The 15,210-nt window shown below is 60.4% G+C and overlaps 4 protein-coding genes across 14 annotated transcripts; 3 read left to right on the top strand and 1 right to left on the bottom strand.

The window, feature by feature from the left end:
* The first annotated feature begins 266 nt into the window (after positions 1–266).
* TMEM115 (transmembrane protein 115) lies at positions 267–4,363 on the top strand. 2 transcript variants are annotated; one of them, XR_001854552.3, is made up of 3 exons: positions 267–1,518; positions 2,062–2,134; positions 3,594–3,704. XR_001854552.3 is itself a non-coding variant. In XM_017669675.3 (2 exons), the coding sequence occupies exons 1-2, from the start codon at positions 668–670 to the stop codon at positions 3,796–3,798; spliced, it is 1,056 nt and encodes a 351-aa protein (XP_017525164.1). In that variant the 5' UTR covers positions 272–667; the 3' UTR covers positions 3,799–4,363. The 2 variants fall into 2 exon arrangements, 1 of the variants encoding a protein (XP_017525164.1); XM_017669675.3 differs by lacking the exon at positions 2,062–2,134 and having other exon boundaries at positions 272–1,518; positions 3,594–4,363.
* A 581-nt stretch (positions 4,364–4,944) lies between these two features.
* Positions 4,945–7,592, bottom strand: CYB561D2 (cytochrome b561 family member D2). Of its 3 annotated transcripts, none has more exons than XM_017669679.3 (4): positions 7,484–7,592; positions 6,888–7,039; positions 6,416–6,453; positions 4,945–5,773 (listed from the first exon to the last, which is right to left on the bottom strand). In XM_017669679.3, the coding sequence occupies exons 2-4, from the start codon at positions 7,012–7,014 to the stop codon at positions 5,270–5,272; spliced, it is 669 nt and encodes a 222-aa protein (XP_017525168.1). In that variant the 5' UTR covers positions 7,015–7,039; positions 7,484–7,592; the 3' UTR covers positions 4,945–5,269. The 3 variants fall into 3 exon arrangements, with proteins under 3 accessions (XP_017525168.1, XP_017525167.1, XP_017525166.1); XM_017669678.3 differs by having other exon boundaries at positions 7,452–7,589; XM_017669677.3 differs by lacking the exon at positions 7,484–7,592 and adding an exon at positions 7,157–7,442.
* Positions 7,593–7,638: 46 nt separating this feature from the next.
* NPRL2 (NPR2 like, GATOR1 complex subunit) lies at positions 7,639–10,873 on the top strand. 6 transcript variants are annotated; one of them, XM_017669672.3, is made up of 11 exons: positions 7,639–7,844; positions 8,326–8,417; positions 8,511–8,679; positions 8,826–8,934; positions 9,293–9,429; positions 9,526–9,623; positions 9,744–9,801; positions 9,897–9,990; positions 10,066–10,183; positions 10,462–10,610; positions 10,691–10,873. In XM_017669672.3, the coding sequence occupies exons 1-11, from the start codon at positions 7,767–7,769 to the stop codon at positions 10,756–10,758; spliced, it is 1,170 nt and encodes a 389-aa protein (XP_017525161.2). In that variant the 5' UTR covers positions 7,639–7,766; the 3' UTR covers positions 10,759–10,873. The 6 variants fall into 6 exon arrangements, with proteins under 6 accessions (XP_017525161.2, XP_073086719.1, XP_073086718.1 ...); XM_073230618.1 differs by having other exon boundaries at positions 7,640–7,844; positions 10,462–10,614; XM_073230617.1 differs by having other exon boundaries at positions 7,641–7,844; positions 9,744–9,780.
* A 270-nt stretch (positions 10,874–11,143) lies between these two features.
* On the top strand, positions 11,144–15,198 carry ZMYND10 (zinc finger MYND-type containing 10). Of its 3 annotated transcripts, none has more exons than XM_017669667.3 (12): positions 11,161–11,414; positions 11,639–11,747; positions 12,555–12,671; positions 12,795–12,848; positions 12,968–13,105; positions 13,201–13,289; positions 13,368–13,468; positions 13,763–13,935; positions 14,162–14,287; positions 14,370–14,491; positions 14,601–14,726; positions 14,814–15,162. In XM_017669667.3, the coding sequence occupies exons 1-12, from the start codon at positions 11,323–11,325 to the stop codon at positions 14,887–14,889; spliced, it is 1,323 nt and encodes a 440-aa protein (XP_017525156.2). In that variant the 5' UTR covers positions 11,161–11,322; the 3' UTR covers positions 14,890–15,162. The 3 variants fall into 3 exon arrangements, with proteins under 3 accessions (XP_036850185.1, XP_017525156.2, XP_073086716.1); XM_073230615.1 differs by having other exon boundaries at positions 11,249–11,414; positions 11,596–11,747; positions 14,814–15,198; XM_036994290.2 differs by lacking the exon at positions 14,814–15,162 and having other exon boundaries at positions 11,144–11,414; positions 14,579–14,603.
* Positions 15,199–15,210: the final 12 nt, after the last annotated feature.

Raw genomic sequence — 15,210 nt, 5'->3', positions numbered from 1 at the left:
CCGGCGCGAGAGCAGCAGAGTTCTCCCACCCGCTGCCGGAGATCAGCGGCCACACCAACTATGGATCCCGCGCGCACCCTTCCGCGCACGCCCGGGACCGCCCGGCGCGCAGCCTCCTGGGACCTGTAGTTCCAGGGAGATCCCCGCGCTCCGCCCCTCCCGGGTTCGGCGAAGACTCGGAGTACCAGCACGCCGCGCGGCCGGAAGGCCGCAGCTCGAGGGCGTCTCGCCGCCGCCGCGGGTGCGCAGGCGCCGTGCTTCTGTTTGTCGGCGCCTGAGAAGGGAGGAGGTACGGCCGGAGCCGAGTGCGGCCGAGCCGGAGCTGACCAGACCTGACGGGCTCGGAACGAGGCCCCAGCCGGGCGCGGACCGTGGGGCCCCGGCGTGGATGGAGCAGGCTGAGCCCTGAAATCCTTGCCGGCCCAGCCGTCCTGGTGTAGGACCCACAGGGTGGGCAGGCAGGCAGGCAGGTCCCCGGTCCCGCGACCAGGCCCGGTTTGGCCCTTTGGGACCGAAGACGACCCAGCCGGAAGTGGCTCCTTCACCGGGGCCATAGGCCAGTGACTAGGCTGGGCCCGGGCCTCCCGTCGGGGCCGGACTGGGACGAGGCCCCGGGGAGGCCCCGAGCCCTCTAGAGCCTTCCCTCAGGCCGACGCCCTCCGGGAAGATGCAGCGCGCCTTGCCGGGCGCCCGCCAGCACTTGGGGGCCGTCCTGGCCAGCGCCAGCGTGGTGGTGAAGGCCCTGTGCGCTGCGGTACTGTTCCTCTACCTGCTCTCCTTCGTCGTGGACACGGGCTGCCTGGCTGTAACCCCAGGCTACCTTTTTCCGCCCAACTTCTGGATCTGGACCCTGGCCACTCATGGGCTGATGGAGCAGCACGTGTGGGATGTGGCCATCAGCCTGGCTACCGTGGTGGTGGCTGGGCGTTTGCTGGAGCCCCTCTGGGGCGCCTTGGAACTACTCATCTTTTTCTCAGTGGTGAACGTGGCTGTGGGGCTGCTGGGGGCCTTCGCCTACCTCCTCACCTACATGGCTTCCTTCAACCTGGTCTACCTTTTCACGATCCGCATACACGGCGCCCTGGGCTTCCTCGGGGGTGTCCTTGTGGCACTCAAGCAAACCATGGGGGACTGTGTAGTGCTGCGAGTGCCCCAGGTGAGGGTCAGTGTGGTGCCCATGCTGCTCTTGGGGCTGCTGCTGGGGCTGCGGCTGGCCACGCTCCTCCAGAGCCCGGCACTGTCCTCCTACGGCTTTGGGGTGTTGTCCAGTTGGGTGTACCTTCGCTTCTACCAGCGCCATAGCCGAGGCCGAGGGGACATGGCCGACCATTTTGCTTTCGCCACCTTCTTTCCTGAGATCCTGCAGCCTGTGGTGGGGCTGTTGGCGAACTTGGTGCATGGCCTCCTGGTGAAGGTCAAGGTATGCCAGAAGACGGTGAAGCGCTATGATGTAGGTGCTCCGTCCTCCATCACCATCAGCCTCCCAGGCACAGATCCTCAAGACGCGGAGCGGAGAAGGTATCGTGGGATCTCCGAACCTTGTTGAGCTAGTGGAGTATTTATTGACCTTGTCACATTGGTCTGTTGAGGAGCTTGCTGTGTGTGTGCTGTCAGGTTGGAGCAGATTCAGCAAGAGATAAAATCCAGTTTGGGGCCTTGAGGCTCTCAGCATTTAGGTATCTGGGTTCCAGTAGGTGCTCTCCAACCTTGGGGAGGGAAAAAAAGTTACTGTTGCCACTCAGGCCCCTTGAAGTGTCTCAAGAAAGGCTCGGTTTCCTTTGGTGCTGCATGAGGGCTCATCGAGACCCGGGGACACATAATCCTAGCCTTGTCTTGGAATGCTAGACTCCCTGATGTGGGTCCCCGGGGGAGTCAGAAACAGCCTGCTGGTGTGTTTTCCCCTGTGATCCTTTAGAGTCGGTCTGGGCCACCCGTTTCCTAATACTGAACCGTGTCCTCTTCCTGGGTCTTAATTCAGATACTGTGCTTCTCTGCCACTTACTGACAGGGAAGCTTAGGGTAATACTAGAGTTACACCACCATCCCCACATCTGTCACCAGGCCCAGGGGACAGGCCATGTGACCCACCACGGAGCCTGCTGACCACACCAAGGAGTGAAGACGACCTTTCATGGTCCGTAAACCGAGCCACCTGCACCATCAGAGTCTAGCTGCATTATTCACTGAGTATACCTTGGCCAAGGCAGCACAGATCTTTTTTCCATGGCTGATGGATCCTAAGACCCTGGTCTGTCTACTTAACCTTATCTCATGGAGGAGGTAGGGCCAAGAGGGCTGGGTCTGATAAAAACAGCCTCAGAGCTGTTCAGGTGGGGCCAGGCCACAGTAGTGACCCCTTCTCCAGCGAGAGGTCTTGCGTTGCTAGGGTTGGCTGAACACTGAAAAATCTCTGCTCAGGCCCAAGAAAATAAGAGGTTGGGAGGGGCAAGTGCCAGGTGGATTTTTGCCAGTCTTGTGGTTGTTAGCTTACTTCAGGAAGGGGATTACTGCTCCAACCAGGTTGACATCTGGCTGTGTGCCACTCCCAAACCCAAAGGGCTACTAGCAGTGGGAGGCAGGGCTTCCTGTCTTCAAGCCTCCTGAGGATGTGATTAGCGTTCCACTGCCTCTGTACTTTGGCAGGCTGTCGACAGATTGATCAGGAGACTGGCTCCAGGGTGGGAGCCCGGGTAGCAGTTGGGAAGAGCTGTCCTGTCTGTGCCAGCTTGCCACGTGCCGGCTGGAGACAAGGTGGACTGTGCTGGGCCTTTGCATGCCATGTCCTTGTGGCCTGTCCTGACATGTTGACTGTCATGGAGATTTTGGTTCTCCTGCAGCTTGGAAGGCTGTGTAGGCTGGCCCCCATGCTGGTGCCACAGAGAGGCTGAGTCATCAGGGGTCCACAGGGGTCATTACTGAAGTGTTACCCAGCGGCATGAGCATGCCACCTCCTGGTGGGCCAGGGTCCCAAGAACACATGTGTACACCTCCCCCCAGAGCAGGGTCTTAAGGCTCTGCCCAGTGGAACCAGTAACCTGGCCTGTGATCTCCCCATGTGGGCTGTTTCTCCTTCCTCTCTCCCTGCAAGTACAGCGTTCCCTGCTCTAACTCAGGACCTAGTGGCTTTGGGGATTCTTCTGGAAAGACAGTCATCGAGGAGGGGTGGGCTAACCCAAGGTGACCATACTTCCCAGACGGGAAGCTGAGGCAGGTGCTTGAGTTCCAGCTTTCACCCCAGATCCTTGCCTGGAGGCTCAAAACACCCCTACCAAGGAGGTGGGGAGAGGGAACAATCCTCTCCTTGGGTGTGAGGTCAGAGGCTAGGCAGAAACCCACATGTCCAGGGACACCCTACTGGCCTCCTCAGCCTAGAAGTGCCCTAGGTACAGAGCTAAGGCTCTACAGCCTGTGGGTCCTCATTCTGAAGGCAGAGTGGGCCCCACTCCAGGCCCTGGGAAGTCCTGGGCCCTTGTGGGGAAGAGGAACACATGGGGTTCTGAGAGCGGAGTCAAGAGTCAGCGTCACGGGGGAAGAGAGCAGGGTGTGAGCCAGTCCAAACCCAGTGTGACATGTCCTCTTTCTTCTGGCCCCAGGCAACTGGCCCTGAAGGCCCTCAATGAGCGGCTGAAGAGAGTGGAGGACCAGTCTGTCTGGCCAAGCATGGATGACGATGAAGAGGAGGCAGGGGCCAAGGTGGACAACCCTCTGTCCTCAGACAAGGCCCCCACACTCCCAGGGAAGGGGGCTGCTGCAGAGTCCAGCTTGATCACCTTTGAGGCAGCTCCCCTGAAGCTGTAACTCCAGAGCACCCTGAGTGTAGCACCTCCTCTCGCAAGCCCCCCCGATACCCTCGTGGCTACTGCAGGGCACCCACTGCTCTGAGGAGAGGCAAGAAGGCCTGCTGCGGCCCTCTGCAGCCTTCTGCTCTTTCTCGCCAACACTACCCAGGACTATTGCATCCTGGTTCCAACTCCAGACAACCACTATGCCAGGCATGAGCCAGCCAGCCCAGGCCGCCTGAGGTGAGACTGTCCCTGAGCAGGCAGCCCCAGGCACTCGGCTGCAGGGACACTGGTGCCACAGCTCTGGGCCAACCATCATGCCTCATACTGGTTGCTGAGAGCCCTGAGCCAAGGCAAGGATTTGCCAAAAACGTTCTGGGGGTCCAGCCAGTGCAGGGCTGCACATCCCCGCCCACCCCCAGAGACTGTTCGGTTCGTGTCAGATTTCTAATTCCCTCTGCTGTGGCCTGGCTGCTATGGGGCCAGAAGAGCCGCAGCTCCCAGGTGTTTTCTATAGGACCACTTGCGTGGGCAGTCAAGCCCAACCTTGCAGTATGAATAAAACAGTTCTTTGAGGTTTAGCTCTGGGCTCTGTGAGACTACGTGCAGCCCCTCATCCCTCATCACGCCCAACTGCAGGTTCAGACAGGGGCTTTCCCCGAGGTTCAAGGACTCGGCCCCCATGGTGACTCCAGCTGCTTCAGAAGCCCACCACCCCCTCTCCCCACCCCAGCACATGCCCACTGCCAGGGAGCCTTCCCAGCACTCACCTCAGACCCTTACTAGTGTTCTCCCTACAATCCATAAGCAGGGAGACCCGTCCAGAGGACCCAGTGATTGAGGACCTCTGTCACAAGGAGTTGTTCGTATCTGCAGCTCGCCTCCAAGACAGACTGTTCAGTGTTTGACACCTGCGGCCACCACTGTCCCAGTTGCCAACCTGTCCTTATTCAGATCTAACCACCACTCCAGCACAGGGGGCAGCTGGAAAGCTATACCAGTCACAGCCCTGGGTGAATGGGACACGCAGCAGCCAGATCTGGGGGCTTGTGTGCTGGAGTGCCGTAGCCCCCCGAGCGGCCAGGGACAGGGTGCCTGTTCTCTCAAGCTGATGGCACAGTGGGAACTGTCCTCAGCTCTGGGCTATTCCTCCCATCCAGTCTTTTCAGTCATTTGTTTTTATTTCACTTTGTTCTCTCCTGGAATTCTGGGCATACCAGTACAAGTGTGAGCCAAGGGGAGGGGACGCAGCCTTGCAACCCCAGCTTCGTCCAGATATGTGATCCATAAGCACCTCTGGGGTGGTAGAGAGAGGAGAGGGGAGGCACTGCAGTGTGAGGAGGAAGCAAAATACCGTGCACAGACCGCCTCCTACTCAGCCCCGGCGTCTGAGGCTCCTGGCAGCCGAGTCAGCTGAGAGGCCAGGAGGTACAGCCCAGCTACTACAGCAAGAGACACATTCAGGCTTCCCCTAGGCTGGGAAGGGCTCATGGCTGCATCCTTTTGCGATACAGGTAAGCGTTGCTCACCTGGTTCATGATGACCAAGCTGGTAATGACAGGGCACAGCAGAGCTAGGTACCAGACCCCACCAGTGACTGCGGCAGTGAACCAGAGTGAGCACATGCCCAGCAAGAGGCTGGCACACCCCAGAAGGTAGCCCACTAGCCCAGAAGTGGCATGATACAGCTTGAGCTTGGCCAGGGGCCACCGGGGCAGCAGTTTGGGGTACAGCAACCCCACCCCGCCTGAGCACTGCAGCCCTGCCCACAGCACGGCTAGCAGCCCTGCCCTCCCGTGCCACGTGGCCAGGTGGCCTTTGCCAAGTTGTTCCTTGTGGAGGATGACGAGGCCCAGGCCCAGCAGCGCACACAGCAGGGCCAGCAGTTGCAGCAGCCAGTGGCAGCGTGCCCGGGCCTTCCGTGAGAGGGGACGCAGCAGCGAACTCTCAGGAGAGAACACCAGCAAAGCCTCGGTCATCAGGAAGGAGAACTGGGGAAACAGGAGAGACCTGGTGAGCACTGCCTGCAGCTTGGTGGAAGGCTGTAGGTGACCTAAGCTGCCCATCAGTCTGGACAGCTTCCCCTTCCTCCTTCCCACTGACAAGCACCCATCTGGCACAGAACATCGGTCCTGAGGAGCCAGCGAGAGGTCCCTCTCCGCACTGCTTCTGAGGTGTTATTCTGAAACATCACCTCAGCTGCCACCCAGCAAACAAGGTTTGAGATGTGGCAGTTATAAATGATTCACAAGTTTGCTTGCCTGGCAAGGGGCTGGATACAATTTCATGGCAAGTGTGGGCCATATGGGTGCACTGTTTCAGGAAAATTAGATACATCACTATAAATTAAGGTAAAAAGGGACAACCAGATGCATTTTCTAGGCTTCCTACCCAGAAGTGAGTGAAACTTCATTGTGTGCTTAGGTAAACCTCTATTTGCCTTGGGCCTTGAGTACTCTGGGTTCAGGTCTGGGTTATCCTCCATGGACAGGAGTTAGGACATGCAGATACTACAAGCCCACATCCCATCCCTCCAAGATATTAAGTGTCCATAGGATTCAGAGGCTGCCAGGGCTACCACCCCTCCCTATAGGCCCTCCCACCCCTAGGAGCTGGCCAGGCCCACTACTTACAGCCACCGACATAAACACAGGGTGCCAGGAGAACAGGCCTGGAATGACAAGAGGAGGCTTTGTAAGGCAGAGTCAAGAAGAACCAAGCCATGCCAATCCCTATAGGCTGAGAAACAGAGGCAGCCCACTGCCCAAAGTGCTGCCCAAACACGAGCCCCCATTACTGCAACAGGCTGGCTCCATGCCTGTTCCCTCTTCCTGGACCGAAGGCCATGCTCTGGCAGTCCTCCCTCCTTCTCCAGCACTTCGCAAAAGGCAGCCAAGTGGAGCACCAAGCAAGGGAAGAGAAGCTCTCTGCTCAGCAGGGCCTGGTCAGCCTGGCAGAGGCCCCACACTCATCTGCTCACCCCACTTTTCCCTCCAGCAGAGCAGGTCTCTGCCAGCCAGGCCTTTCTCAGGAGTTCCTCTTGCCCCTGCTCCCCAGGGAAAGTGACACTTTCCTTCTCAGAAGCCAACTATGAATTCTACTTACTGGAGCCAGGCCTGGCAAGAACAGCTACAAAGATGGTGAAGCCCAGGGCCACGAGGTGGGCAGCAGCCCCAGAGGCAGTGCGCAGAGCTCGGTAGATGTGCGACTCGGTCTCCATGGAAAGGGCCATGCTCCGGCAGGCCAGTGGCTGCAGCCTGAAAGCATAGTGAAGTGAGCAAGGTCTCCGGTACCTGCTGTCTACTCCCCTCACTGGAGTAAGGTTGCACAGTAGGAATGCCACTCTCTTCCAATAAGTTAGGAAGGGACAGTACCAGGACAGGCACCAGGTACAGTAGATGACCGACGGCCTGTCAGCGAGTACCCGCATCTGTACTGACACTGATCACTGATCCACATTCCAGGTAGGGTGCGCAAGGCCGGGTACTGGACTACAGGTCCCAGCGTACACCACGCCGTCTTCGGGCCGGAGCTCCGGCAGGAAGGGCATGAAGCACTACTGGAATTGTAGTTCCAAGCGGCGCGCCGAATTACAGCCTCCCTTCGCACACAGCCTCCCTGCGTGCCGCTGACATGCTGCCCTACATTCTAGGGACCCGCCTGCCTCACCCGCAGCGTCAACCCGACGTGGTGATGCCCACCGGAGAGAGCGGGATGCTCGGACCCGGCCGGGCGCACCGCCGCTCAACAGCGGAGCCACTCCACTTCCGGGTGCGACGTCCACCCACCTGGGACTTCCTGGGACGAGCCCCTCCCCCCAGCCACACCTCCCGAGGAGTGCTGCGCAGGCGCTGTTGAGCAGACGGCTCCCGGGTGTGTGAGCGCGCAGGCGTGCTAGACCCGCGGTCTGTGCCGGACTGTTCCGGACAGGTGTTCTCAAGGGCCGGTGCTCCAGGGACTACGGACCCGGGGCCAGCTAGCGCTATGGGTAGCGGCTGTCGCATCGAATGCATATTCTTCAGCGAGTTCCACCCCACGCTAGGACCCAAGATCACCTATCAGGTGCCGGGGGGGCTCGCAGGGTTGGGCGGGGAGAGGGACGCTCTCGGGAGGTGAGGCCCCGTGCCCCGAGCTGCACGCAGGCACGCCACTCTGATTCGCGGAGAATCGTGACGGAGGGGATGCTCAGACCCAACTCCCAGGCTCCTGGTGCAATGCGGCCAGCTCCACATAGGCAGTGATTGTGAGAAGTCGGGCTCTGGCTCCCCGGGGGAGGTGCTGGGTCCCATCCAAGTATCACTTGATGCAGAGGATTTTAGGTGAGGGAGGAGAGTGTGTACTAGATGAAGGGAGCCGCACATGAAAAAGCCAGGAGGCAGGTGAGAACACAGCCAGTGTTTGAAAACACAAAGGAGAAGCAGGCCTGGGTGGAAGGAACAGAGGAGGAAGGCCAGAGAAGAGGGCTTGAGCCCTGGGGGTCACCCTGTGTACACCATCTGTTCTCAGGGTCCCCTAAAGGGCCTACTGCCACTCCCCTCCCCAGGTCCCTGAGGACTTCATCTCCCGGGAGCTGTTTGACACAGTCCAGGTGTACATCATCACCAAGCCAGAGCTGCAGAACAAGCTCATCACTGTGTGAGGCCCTAGCTGGGCGGAGGGGTCCGCAGGGAGAGCGGATAGGCTTAGGGGAGGGAGGAACCTGACTCTTTCCGACTGTCCCCCATCTAGCACAGCCATGGAGAAGAAACTGATCGGCTGCCCTGTGTGCATTGAGCACAAGAAGTACAGCCGCAATGCCTTGCTCTTCAACCTGGGCTTCGTGTGTGATGCCCAGGCCAAGACCTGTGCTCTTGAGCCCATCGTCAAAAAGCTGGCTGGCTACCTGACCACACTGGAGGTGTGCAACACATGGGCTTGGGTGGTGGGCAGGCAGAGTTGGGGAGGGTGTTCGCATGTCTCCAAAGCCCTCCAGACCTGGGAACCTGGCAGGATGCCAGCCGGGGTCCTGGGGTGTGCTCATCACGCTGCCCGTGCTCCATCCAGCTCGAGAGCAGCTTTGTGTCCACGGAGGAGAGCAAACAGAAGCTGGTGCCCATCATGACCATCTTGCTGGAAGAGCTAAATGCCTCAGGCCGATGTACTCTGCCCATTGGTATGGCCCAACGTCTGCAAGGACAGCAGAGGGGTAGAGGAGGGAGGGGAAAGTGGCAGAGGAAGGTCAGTCCAGCAAGAGACAAGGTTCATGAACAAACTGTTGGTGGCCAGGAAGTAGCCATGAGCTGGGCCAGTGGTGTCCAGGGTCCAGTGCCTGATGAGGCTGGGGATGGGGGGCCGTGTACTCTGCTCCTTGGGCATGTTCCTTCCCCTCTCTGGACCTCAGTTTCTTGCTCCATAAAAGGAGAAGACTGGCTCTACCACTTACCTGCTTTAAGCGTTGCTGGAAGGACAGGAGGGTAATTGAGGGCTTCTTGGGAGAGATGGCACTGAGGATATGGGTGGGCCCTCTGCAGACGAGTCCAACACCATCCACTTGAAGGTAATTGAGCAGCGGCCTGACCCACCTGTGGCCCAGGAGTATGATGTGCCCGTCTTTACCAAGGACAAGGAGGATTTCTTCAACTCACAGTGGGATCTCACCACACAACAGGTGCACTAACCCTCCCTGGACGTCATCCCCTGAGGCTGGCCACGGCCCTGGCCTCCTCCCACCCCACCTGACCCTGGCCCATCCTGTCCTGCCCAGATCCTTCCCTACATTGATGGTTTCCGCCATGTCCAGAAGATCTCAGCTGAGGCAGATGTGGAGCTCAACCTGGTGCGCATCGCCATCCAGAACCTGCTGTGAGTGGGGCAGCAGTCACACCTAGAAGAGGGTTGCCAGAGGGGGAAGAGGCCAGGGGCCCTGAGTGTGGGGGCTGGGGAGGCATGGCCCTTAGAAGCCGAGCCCAGTTACCTCCCCAGGTACTACAATGTTGTGACACTTGTGTCCATCCTCCAGGTAGGTGAGTCTGCAGTCTGGGTAAGTGGAAAGTCAATCATGTGGCTGGGCTAGACTGGGGCTGTCAGGCTTCCAAACCCCTCACTTGGCCCCCTGTGCCTCCTACCACCCTCCAGTACTCCAACGTGTACTGCCCGACACCCAAGGTCCAAGACCTGGTAGATGACAAGTCCCTGCAGGAGGCATGCCTATCCTATGTGACCAAGCAAGGTAGTGGTTGGCTCTGGGGGAGGCCACTTGGGGGAGGGCGGGGCCACCTGGAGGACTGACCCCTGCTGCCCACAGGGCACAAGCGGGCGGGTCTCCGGGATGTGTTCCAGCTCTACTGCAGCCTGAGTCCGGGCACTACTGTGAGAGACCTCATTGGCCGCCACCCCCAGCAGCTGCAGCACGTTGATGAAAGGTCAGAGGGGATTCCTTGGAGCATGAGAGGTTTCCCTGAGGGCAGGTACACTATGACTCTCCAGAGCCTTGGGTTCTGAGAGAAGCAGGAGATTCCCAGTGAGCAGAATCATGGGGCACTGTTAGTCCAGGAAGGCTTCCTGGAGGTGATAGGTTCAACAGAGGCCTGTCTAGTCACTGAAACAGAATTGGAAGAGAGACTTCAGGAAAAGGGTTGGCCTGCCTGGAAGGAGGCCTGGCCAAGGGCATCCTCCCTCTCTCCCTCAACCCCCACCCCAGGAAGCTGATCCAGTTTGGACTCATGAAGAACTTCATTCGGCGACTACAGAAGTATCCCGTGCGGGTGTCTCGAGAGGACCGGGGCCACCCTCCCCGCCTTTACACAGGATGCCACAGCTATGATGAGATCTGCTGCAAGACAGGTGGAGGCAGGTGGGGCAGCTCGGTGGGGTCAGGGCAGGGTGGCCAAGCCAGGGTGCTGACCTCACCTCCACCACCCCTCACCCAGGCATGAGCTACCACGAGCTTGATGAACGGCTGGAAAACGACCCCAACATTATCATCTGCTGGAAGTGAGGCTGGCGGGGGCTGGAGCGACTGTCTCCTGCTGAGCCCGTCCTGGCGCTCGAGGCCTAGTCCACACTGTCAAGATGCATCCTAGCTTCTTAAATAAAGTCATCCATCCTTTCAACCTGCCTGTACTGCCCCTGAGCCGGCGGGGAGTGACTAGCGTGGCCCTGGAGCGCCATCTGGCGGGCGGGGCCGGAGGGGCCGCGGAAATGCGCTCGCTAGTTCTAAACGGAAAGAAGCTTCAGGGAGCTGTGACCACCAGGGTGCGCGGGGCAGCGGCGCCAGGACCGCCCGGGAGGAGGAAGTGCCCCAGGCAGGACGAACACTGCGGCCTGAAGCAACACAGCTTTGGGGTGTCTGCCGAGGCGAGGCGGGGTCGCGCGGAGTGGGCAGGCTAGGGGGCGGGCCCGGCCTACTGCGCAGGCGCCCAGCTACCGTTTCCATGGTGGCAGGACCCACGCGCCCCAACCGCGGCCCAACTGTCCTGTCCTAAACCACTGGCCGCCAGCGCCGGCTGCTTGCCAGGGTCACCCGACCCCCGCCTTCCCGCGCCCCGGCCCCGACCCCGGCATGGGCGACCTGGAGCTGCTGCTGCCCGGGGAGGCGGCCGTGCTCGTGCAGGGACTGCGCAGCTTCCCGCTGCGCGACGTGGGCTCCGGAGGGTGAGGCAGCTGGGGCACCGGCCAGCCGGAGGCGGGCCCAGTCCTCGGGTGGCGCCTGGCATTGTGGGGAGAGGGTGCCCAGGGTGGAGGAGCCCCAAGCGGGGAGGCGAAGCCCTTCCGGGAAGGGTTATGTGGCCCTGAGCCCCCTCTGACCCCTCAAGATCAGGTTAGACTTGAACAGGACCCCTCCCCTCTCCCCCTACCGCACGCCCGGCCTGGGGCAGGTGGAACCAGCAGCACGAGAGCCTGGAAAAGCTGAACATGCAGGCCATCCTCGATGCCACAGCCCGGCAGGACGAGCCCATCCAGGAGCTGCTGGTCACCCACGGGAAGGTGTGCTGGGGTCACAGCCAGGGTGCCTGCCTTCCCTCTGGCTGGTACAGCTGTCCCTCCAAAGGAGGAGGAGTGTGTTGCACATTCGATTTTGCACCCCTCCTGGATGGGAGCTTAGCATGTTAGGCTGGGTACAAGGCCTGGCTTGATTAGGGTCTAGTTGTGGACCCTAGGGCAGCCTAGGCAGCAGAGAAGGGTCTACATTCTAAAGGTATTCCCAAATAGACTGCAGGCAAGAGGGGGCTCCCACCGGAGGAGGGGCGGGACTGTGGCATGGAAGGTGGCAGTCTTCCCAACGTGAGAGAAGCAGGCTAGGAACCAGGGGTCTGCCTGACTGGAACATGAGGGGAGGTGGGACCAGTAGAAGACCTGAAACACCACTTGACAAAAGGTTCCTCTGCAAGGAACAAGTGGAGCCTCCTACAAGCAGATGGGTTAGCAACGGGGCCCTGGGAACAGCAGTGAGTAAAGGTCACACCAAGGACACGACCTGGGAAGGCCAGGAGACAGGGACGGAGGGAGAGCATGAGCAAGAGGGCCAGCCTGAGAGGGACACTGGGTGGGGAGGGGACAAGGGTGGAGGTATAGAGGGAACAAGGCAGCCTGCAGACAAGCATGGGTATGTCCCCACAGACATGCCAGAGGCAGCTAGAAATGAAGGCCTGAGGTCAGGGGAGTATCACGGGGTGTGGAGAGGCTAGGAGCCCAGGGAAGTTTGAAGAGAGCTGGACTGGGGCGAGCCAGGGAGGGGAAGGTTGCCAGGCCAAGGCGGGCCCACCGCATCCCTGCCCTTCTCTCCCCCCACAGATCCCCACACTGGTGGAGGAGCTGATCGCAGTGGAGATGTGGAAGCAGCGGGTGTTCCCTGTGCTGTGCAGGCTGGAGGACTTTAAGCCCCAGAACACTTTTCCGATATACATGGTGGTGAGCTGGGTCTTGTTTGCACCTCCACCCACCCCTTCAGAAGGCCCTGGATGAGAGAGGATGGCTGAGTCTCCCATCCCTGCCTCAGCAGCCGCAGGTCCGGTCCTCCTCTCTATCTGACAGGTACACCATGAGGCCTCTATCATCAACCTCCTCGAGACGGTGTTCTTCCACAAGGTGAGGCACCAGCCCTGCCCACCAGCTGCTGCCCAGGCTAGGACCCTGCGGGAAGCAGGGTTATATCTGCATGGAGTGGGCATCAGAGAAAGACCATTTCCCCTCTGCCTGCCTCCCAGGAGGTATGTGAGTCAGCAGAGGACACCATCTTGGACTTGGTAGACTACTGCCACCGCAAACTGACTCTGTTGGTGGCCCAGAGTGGCTGTGGTGGCCCCCCTGAGGAGGAGGAGTCCCAGCACAGCACCCCCATGCAGGTAGGCTGAGGTTCCCTGGGATTGGCAAGGGCTAGCCCCCAGCTCCCCGGGGCTTGAGCAGGCTCAGGGGCTGAGCTTAAGTGCTCCGCCCCCAGGAGCTGCAGAAACAGGCAGAACGGATGGACTTTGAGATTGCACTGAAGGCTCTCTCTGTGCTGCGCTACATCACAGACTGTGTGGACAGGTGGGCAGCCCTGCAGTGGGGGTCTGGGAGCCAGGGCCTGTGGCCCCTGCTCATCTCTTTCCACACCCCCCTCCCTAGCCTTTCCCTGAGCACATTGAGCCGCATGCTCAGCACCCACAACCTGCCCTGCCTCCTAGTGGAGCTGCTGGAGCACAGTCCCTGGAGCCGGTGCAGAAGAGGTGAGGGTCCACCCGTCTGCCTAAGCCCCAGCTCCCTCCTTCCAAGGCACTTTCCAGGATTGTTGGAAGTGGGCAGCTTGCACGCACAGGTAGACTGTCGCCTACCCACAGAGTATACCAGGATGCCTCGCCCTAGCTGTGCCTAGACCTGGGTTCTGCAACAGGCAAGGGCTCTGGGATGAGCAGCACCCCAGCCTGGGCAAGTGCTCTGCCCAGGCGGTGGTCAGTCCCCCACCCCGCTGCTGGCTCACAGTGCTGGCAGTGTTTGCACCCAGCGCACTGCTTCCTCCCCAGGCAAGCTGCAACGATTTGAGGGTGGCCATTGGCAGACAGTGGCTTCCTCAGAGCAGCAAAAGCTCAGCAAGTTAGATGGGCAGGTATGGATCGCCCTGTACAACCTGCTGCTAAGCCCCGAGGCCCGGGCCCGCTACTGCCTCACAAGCTTTGCCAAGGGACAGCTACTCAAGGTGGGGCACTCCTTGCACGTCAGTCCCAGCACTGTCCCGCCCCAGCCCATCCCTATTGTTCATCACTGCCCACCCACCTCAGTCCCAGTCCCCATTCTAGACCTTGGGACTCAGATGACACAGCTGCTGGGGGGACATGAGCCCTGCAGATACCTCAGCCCAGCTCCTCTCCGCCCCCACCCATTGGTCAGCGCTGCTCTCACTGGTCTCCCTGGCACCCCTGCAGCTTCAAGCCTTCCTCACAGACACACTGCTCGACCAGCTGCCCAACCTGGCAGACCTGAAGGGTTTCCTGGCCCACCTGGCCCTGGCAGAGACCCAGCCCCTTAAGAAGGACCTGGTGTTGGAGCAGGTAAGCGGTAGGAAGGTAGTGACTCAGGACCACTGCCCACTTTGCCAGCTGCCCCTTAAGTCTCTGCGTTTCTCTCCCCCAGATCCCAGAAATTCGGGAGCGGCTAGAGCAAGAGAACAGAGGCAAGTGGCAGGCTATTGCTAAGCACCAGCTGCGGCATGTATTCAGCCCCTCAGAGCAGGACCTGCGGCTGCAGGCACGGAGGTGAGGCCTGCTGAGCTGGGAAGAAGGGGTGGAAGAGCTGCAGAAGGCAGGGCCTTGGCAGAGATGCTCCCATGCCCTGTCTGCCAGGCCTTCCTGACCCCTTTCCCAGGTGGGCTGCCACCTACAGCCTGGATGTGCTAGAGGCAGTGGCTCCGGAGCAACCCCACTGTGCCCACTGCAGCGCAGAGGCCTCCAAGCGCTGCTCGCGATGCCAGAATGAGTGGTACTGCTGCAGGTGAGGGTACCTAAGGCCCTCGGAGCCCTAAACCCCACTCCCGTAGTCCCCACAAGCACTGCATCTCAGCACCCCACATGCCTGCAGGGAGTGCCAAGTCAAGCACTGGGAGAAGCACAGAAAGGTTTGCGTCCTGGCAGCCCAAGGCGACGGAGCCAAGTGAGGGCTGAGGCTGCTGAAAGTTGACCACGGGTACCTTACGACCCACCCAGTGTGCCCGAGCCGCGGGACCTCAGCCTAGCCGCTGCCAGGGCCTCAGCCTGCCCGGTGGTGAGCACAGCTGACGACCCATCTCCCCGCAGGGCGCCCCCTGCTTCCTGCCCCACCCGTTGGCTATGCGAGGGCGCTGCCTCAGCAAACTGGGGCCGACGGCCTACGGCCTGGGCTAGGGGCGGATGTGGGGACCCTCTTCCTCCACCACAGTAAAACTGGCCTCCAGAAACACGCCTGTCTCCGCGTGGCCCTAGGGGGAGGGGAGTTGCTG

The sequence above is a fragment of the Manis javanica genome, chromosome 3 (genome assembly GCF_040802235.1).
Source record: "Manis javanica isolate MJ-LG chromosome 3, MJ_LKY, whole genome shotgun sequence".
NCBI lineage: Eukaryota > Metazoa > Chordata > Mammalia > Pholidota > Manidae > Manis > Manis javanica.
The sequence above is the reverse complement of the archived record's forward strand: the minus strand, read 5'-3'. Positions and strand labels throughout refer to the sequence as shown.

Bases quoted from the DNA above. Each gene is read 5' to 3' on its own strand.
- TMEM115 (XM_017669675.3), top strand. From the start codon at position 668: ATGCAGCGCGCCTTGCCGGGCGCCCGCCAGCACTTGGGGGCCGTCCTG. The intron at 1,519-3,593 runs GTATCGTGGGAT...TTCTGGCCCCAG, and splicing joins CAAGACGCGGAGCGGAGAAG to GCAACTGGCCCTGAAGGCCC.
- CYB561D2 (XM_017669677.3), bottom strand. From the start codon at position 7,212: ATGCGGGTACTCGCTGACAGGCCGTCGGTCATCTACTGTACCTGGTGC. The intron at 7,040-7,156 runs GTACTGTCCCTT...CTATGCTTTCAG, and splicing joins TGTACCTGGTGCCTGTCCTG to GCTGCAGCCACTGGCCTGCC. The intron at 5,774-6,415 runs GTAAGTAGTGGG...CTGTTTCCCCAG, and splicing joins CTGTGTTTATGTCGGTGGCT to TTCTCCTTCCTGATGACCGA.
- NPRL2 (XM_017669672.3), top strand. From the start codon at position 7,767: ATGGGTAGCGGCTGTCGCATCGAATGCATATTCTTCAGCGAGTTCCAC. The intron at 8,418-8,510 runs GTGAGGCCCTAG...TCCCCCATCTAG, and splicing joins CAGAACAAGCTCATCACTGT to CACAGCCATGGAGAAGAAAC. The intron at 10,611-10,690 runs GCAGGTGGGGCA...CCCCTCACCCAG, and splicing joins CTGCTGCAAGACAGGTGGAG to GCATGAGCTACCACGAGCTT.
- ZMYND10 (XM_017669667.3), top strand. From the start codon at position 11,323: ATGGGCGACCTGGAGCTGCTGCTGCCCGGGGAGGCGGCCGTGCTCGTG. The intron at 11,415-11,638 runs GTGAGGCAGCTG...GGCCTGGGGCAG, and splicing joins CGCGACGTGGGCTCCGGAGG to GTGGAACCAGCAGCACGAGA. The intron at 14,288-14,369 runs GTAAGCGGTAGG...TCTCTCCCCCAG, and splicing joins AGGACCTGGTGTTGGAGCAG to ATCCCAGAAATTCGGGAGCG.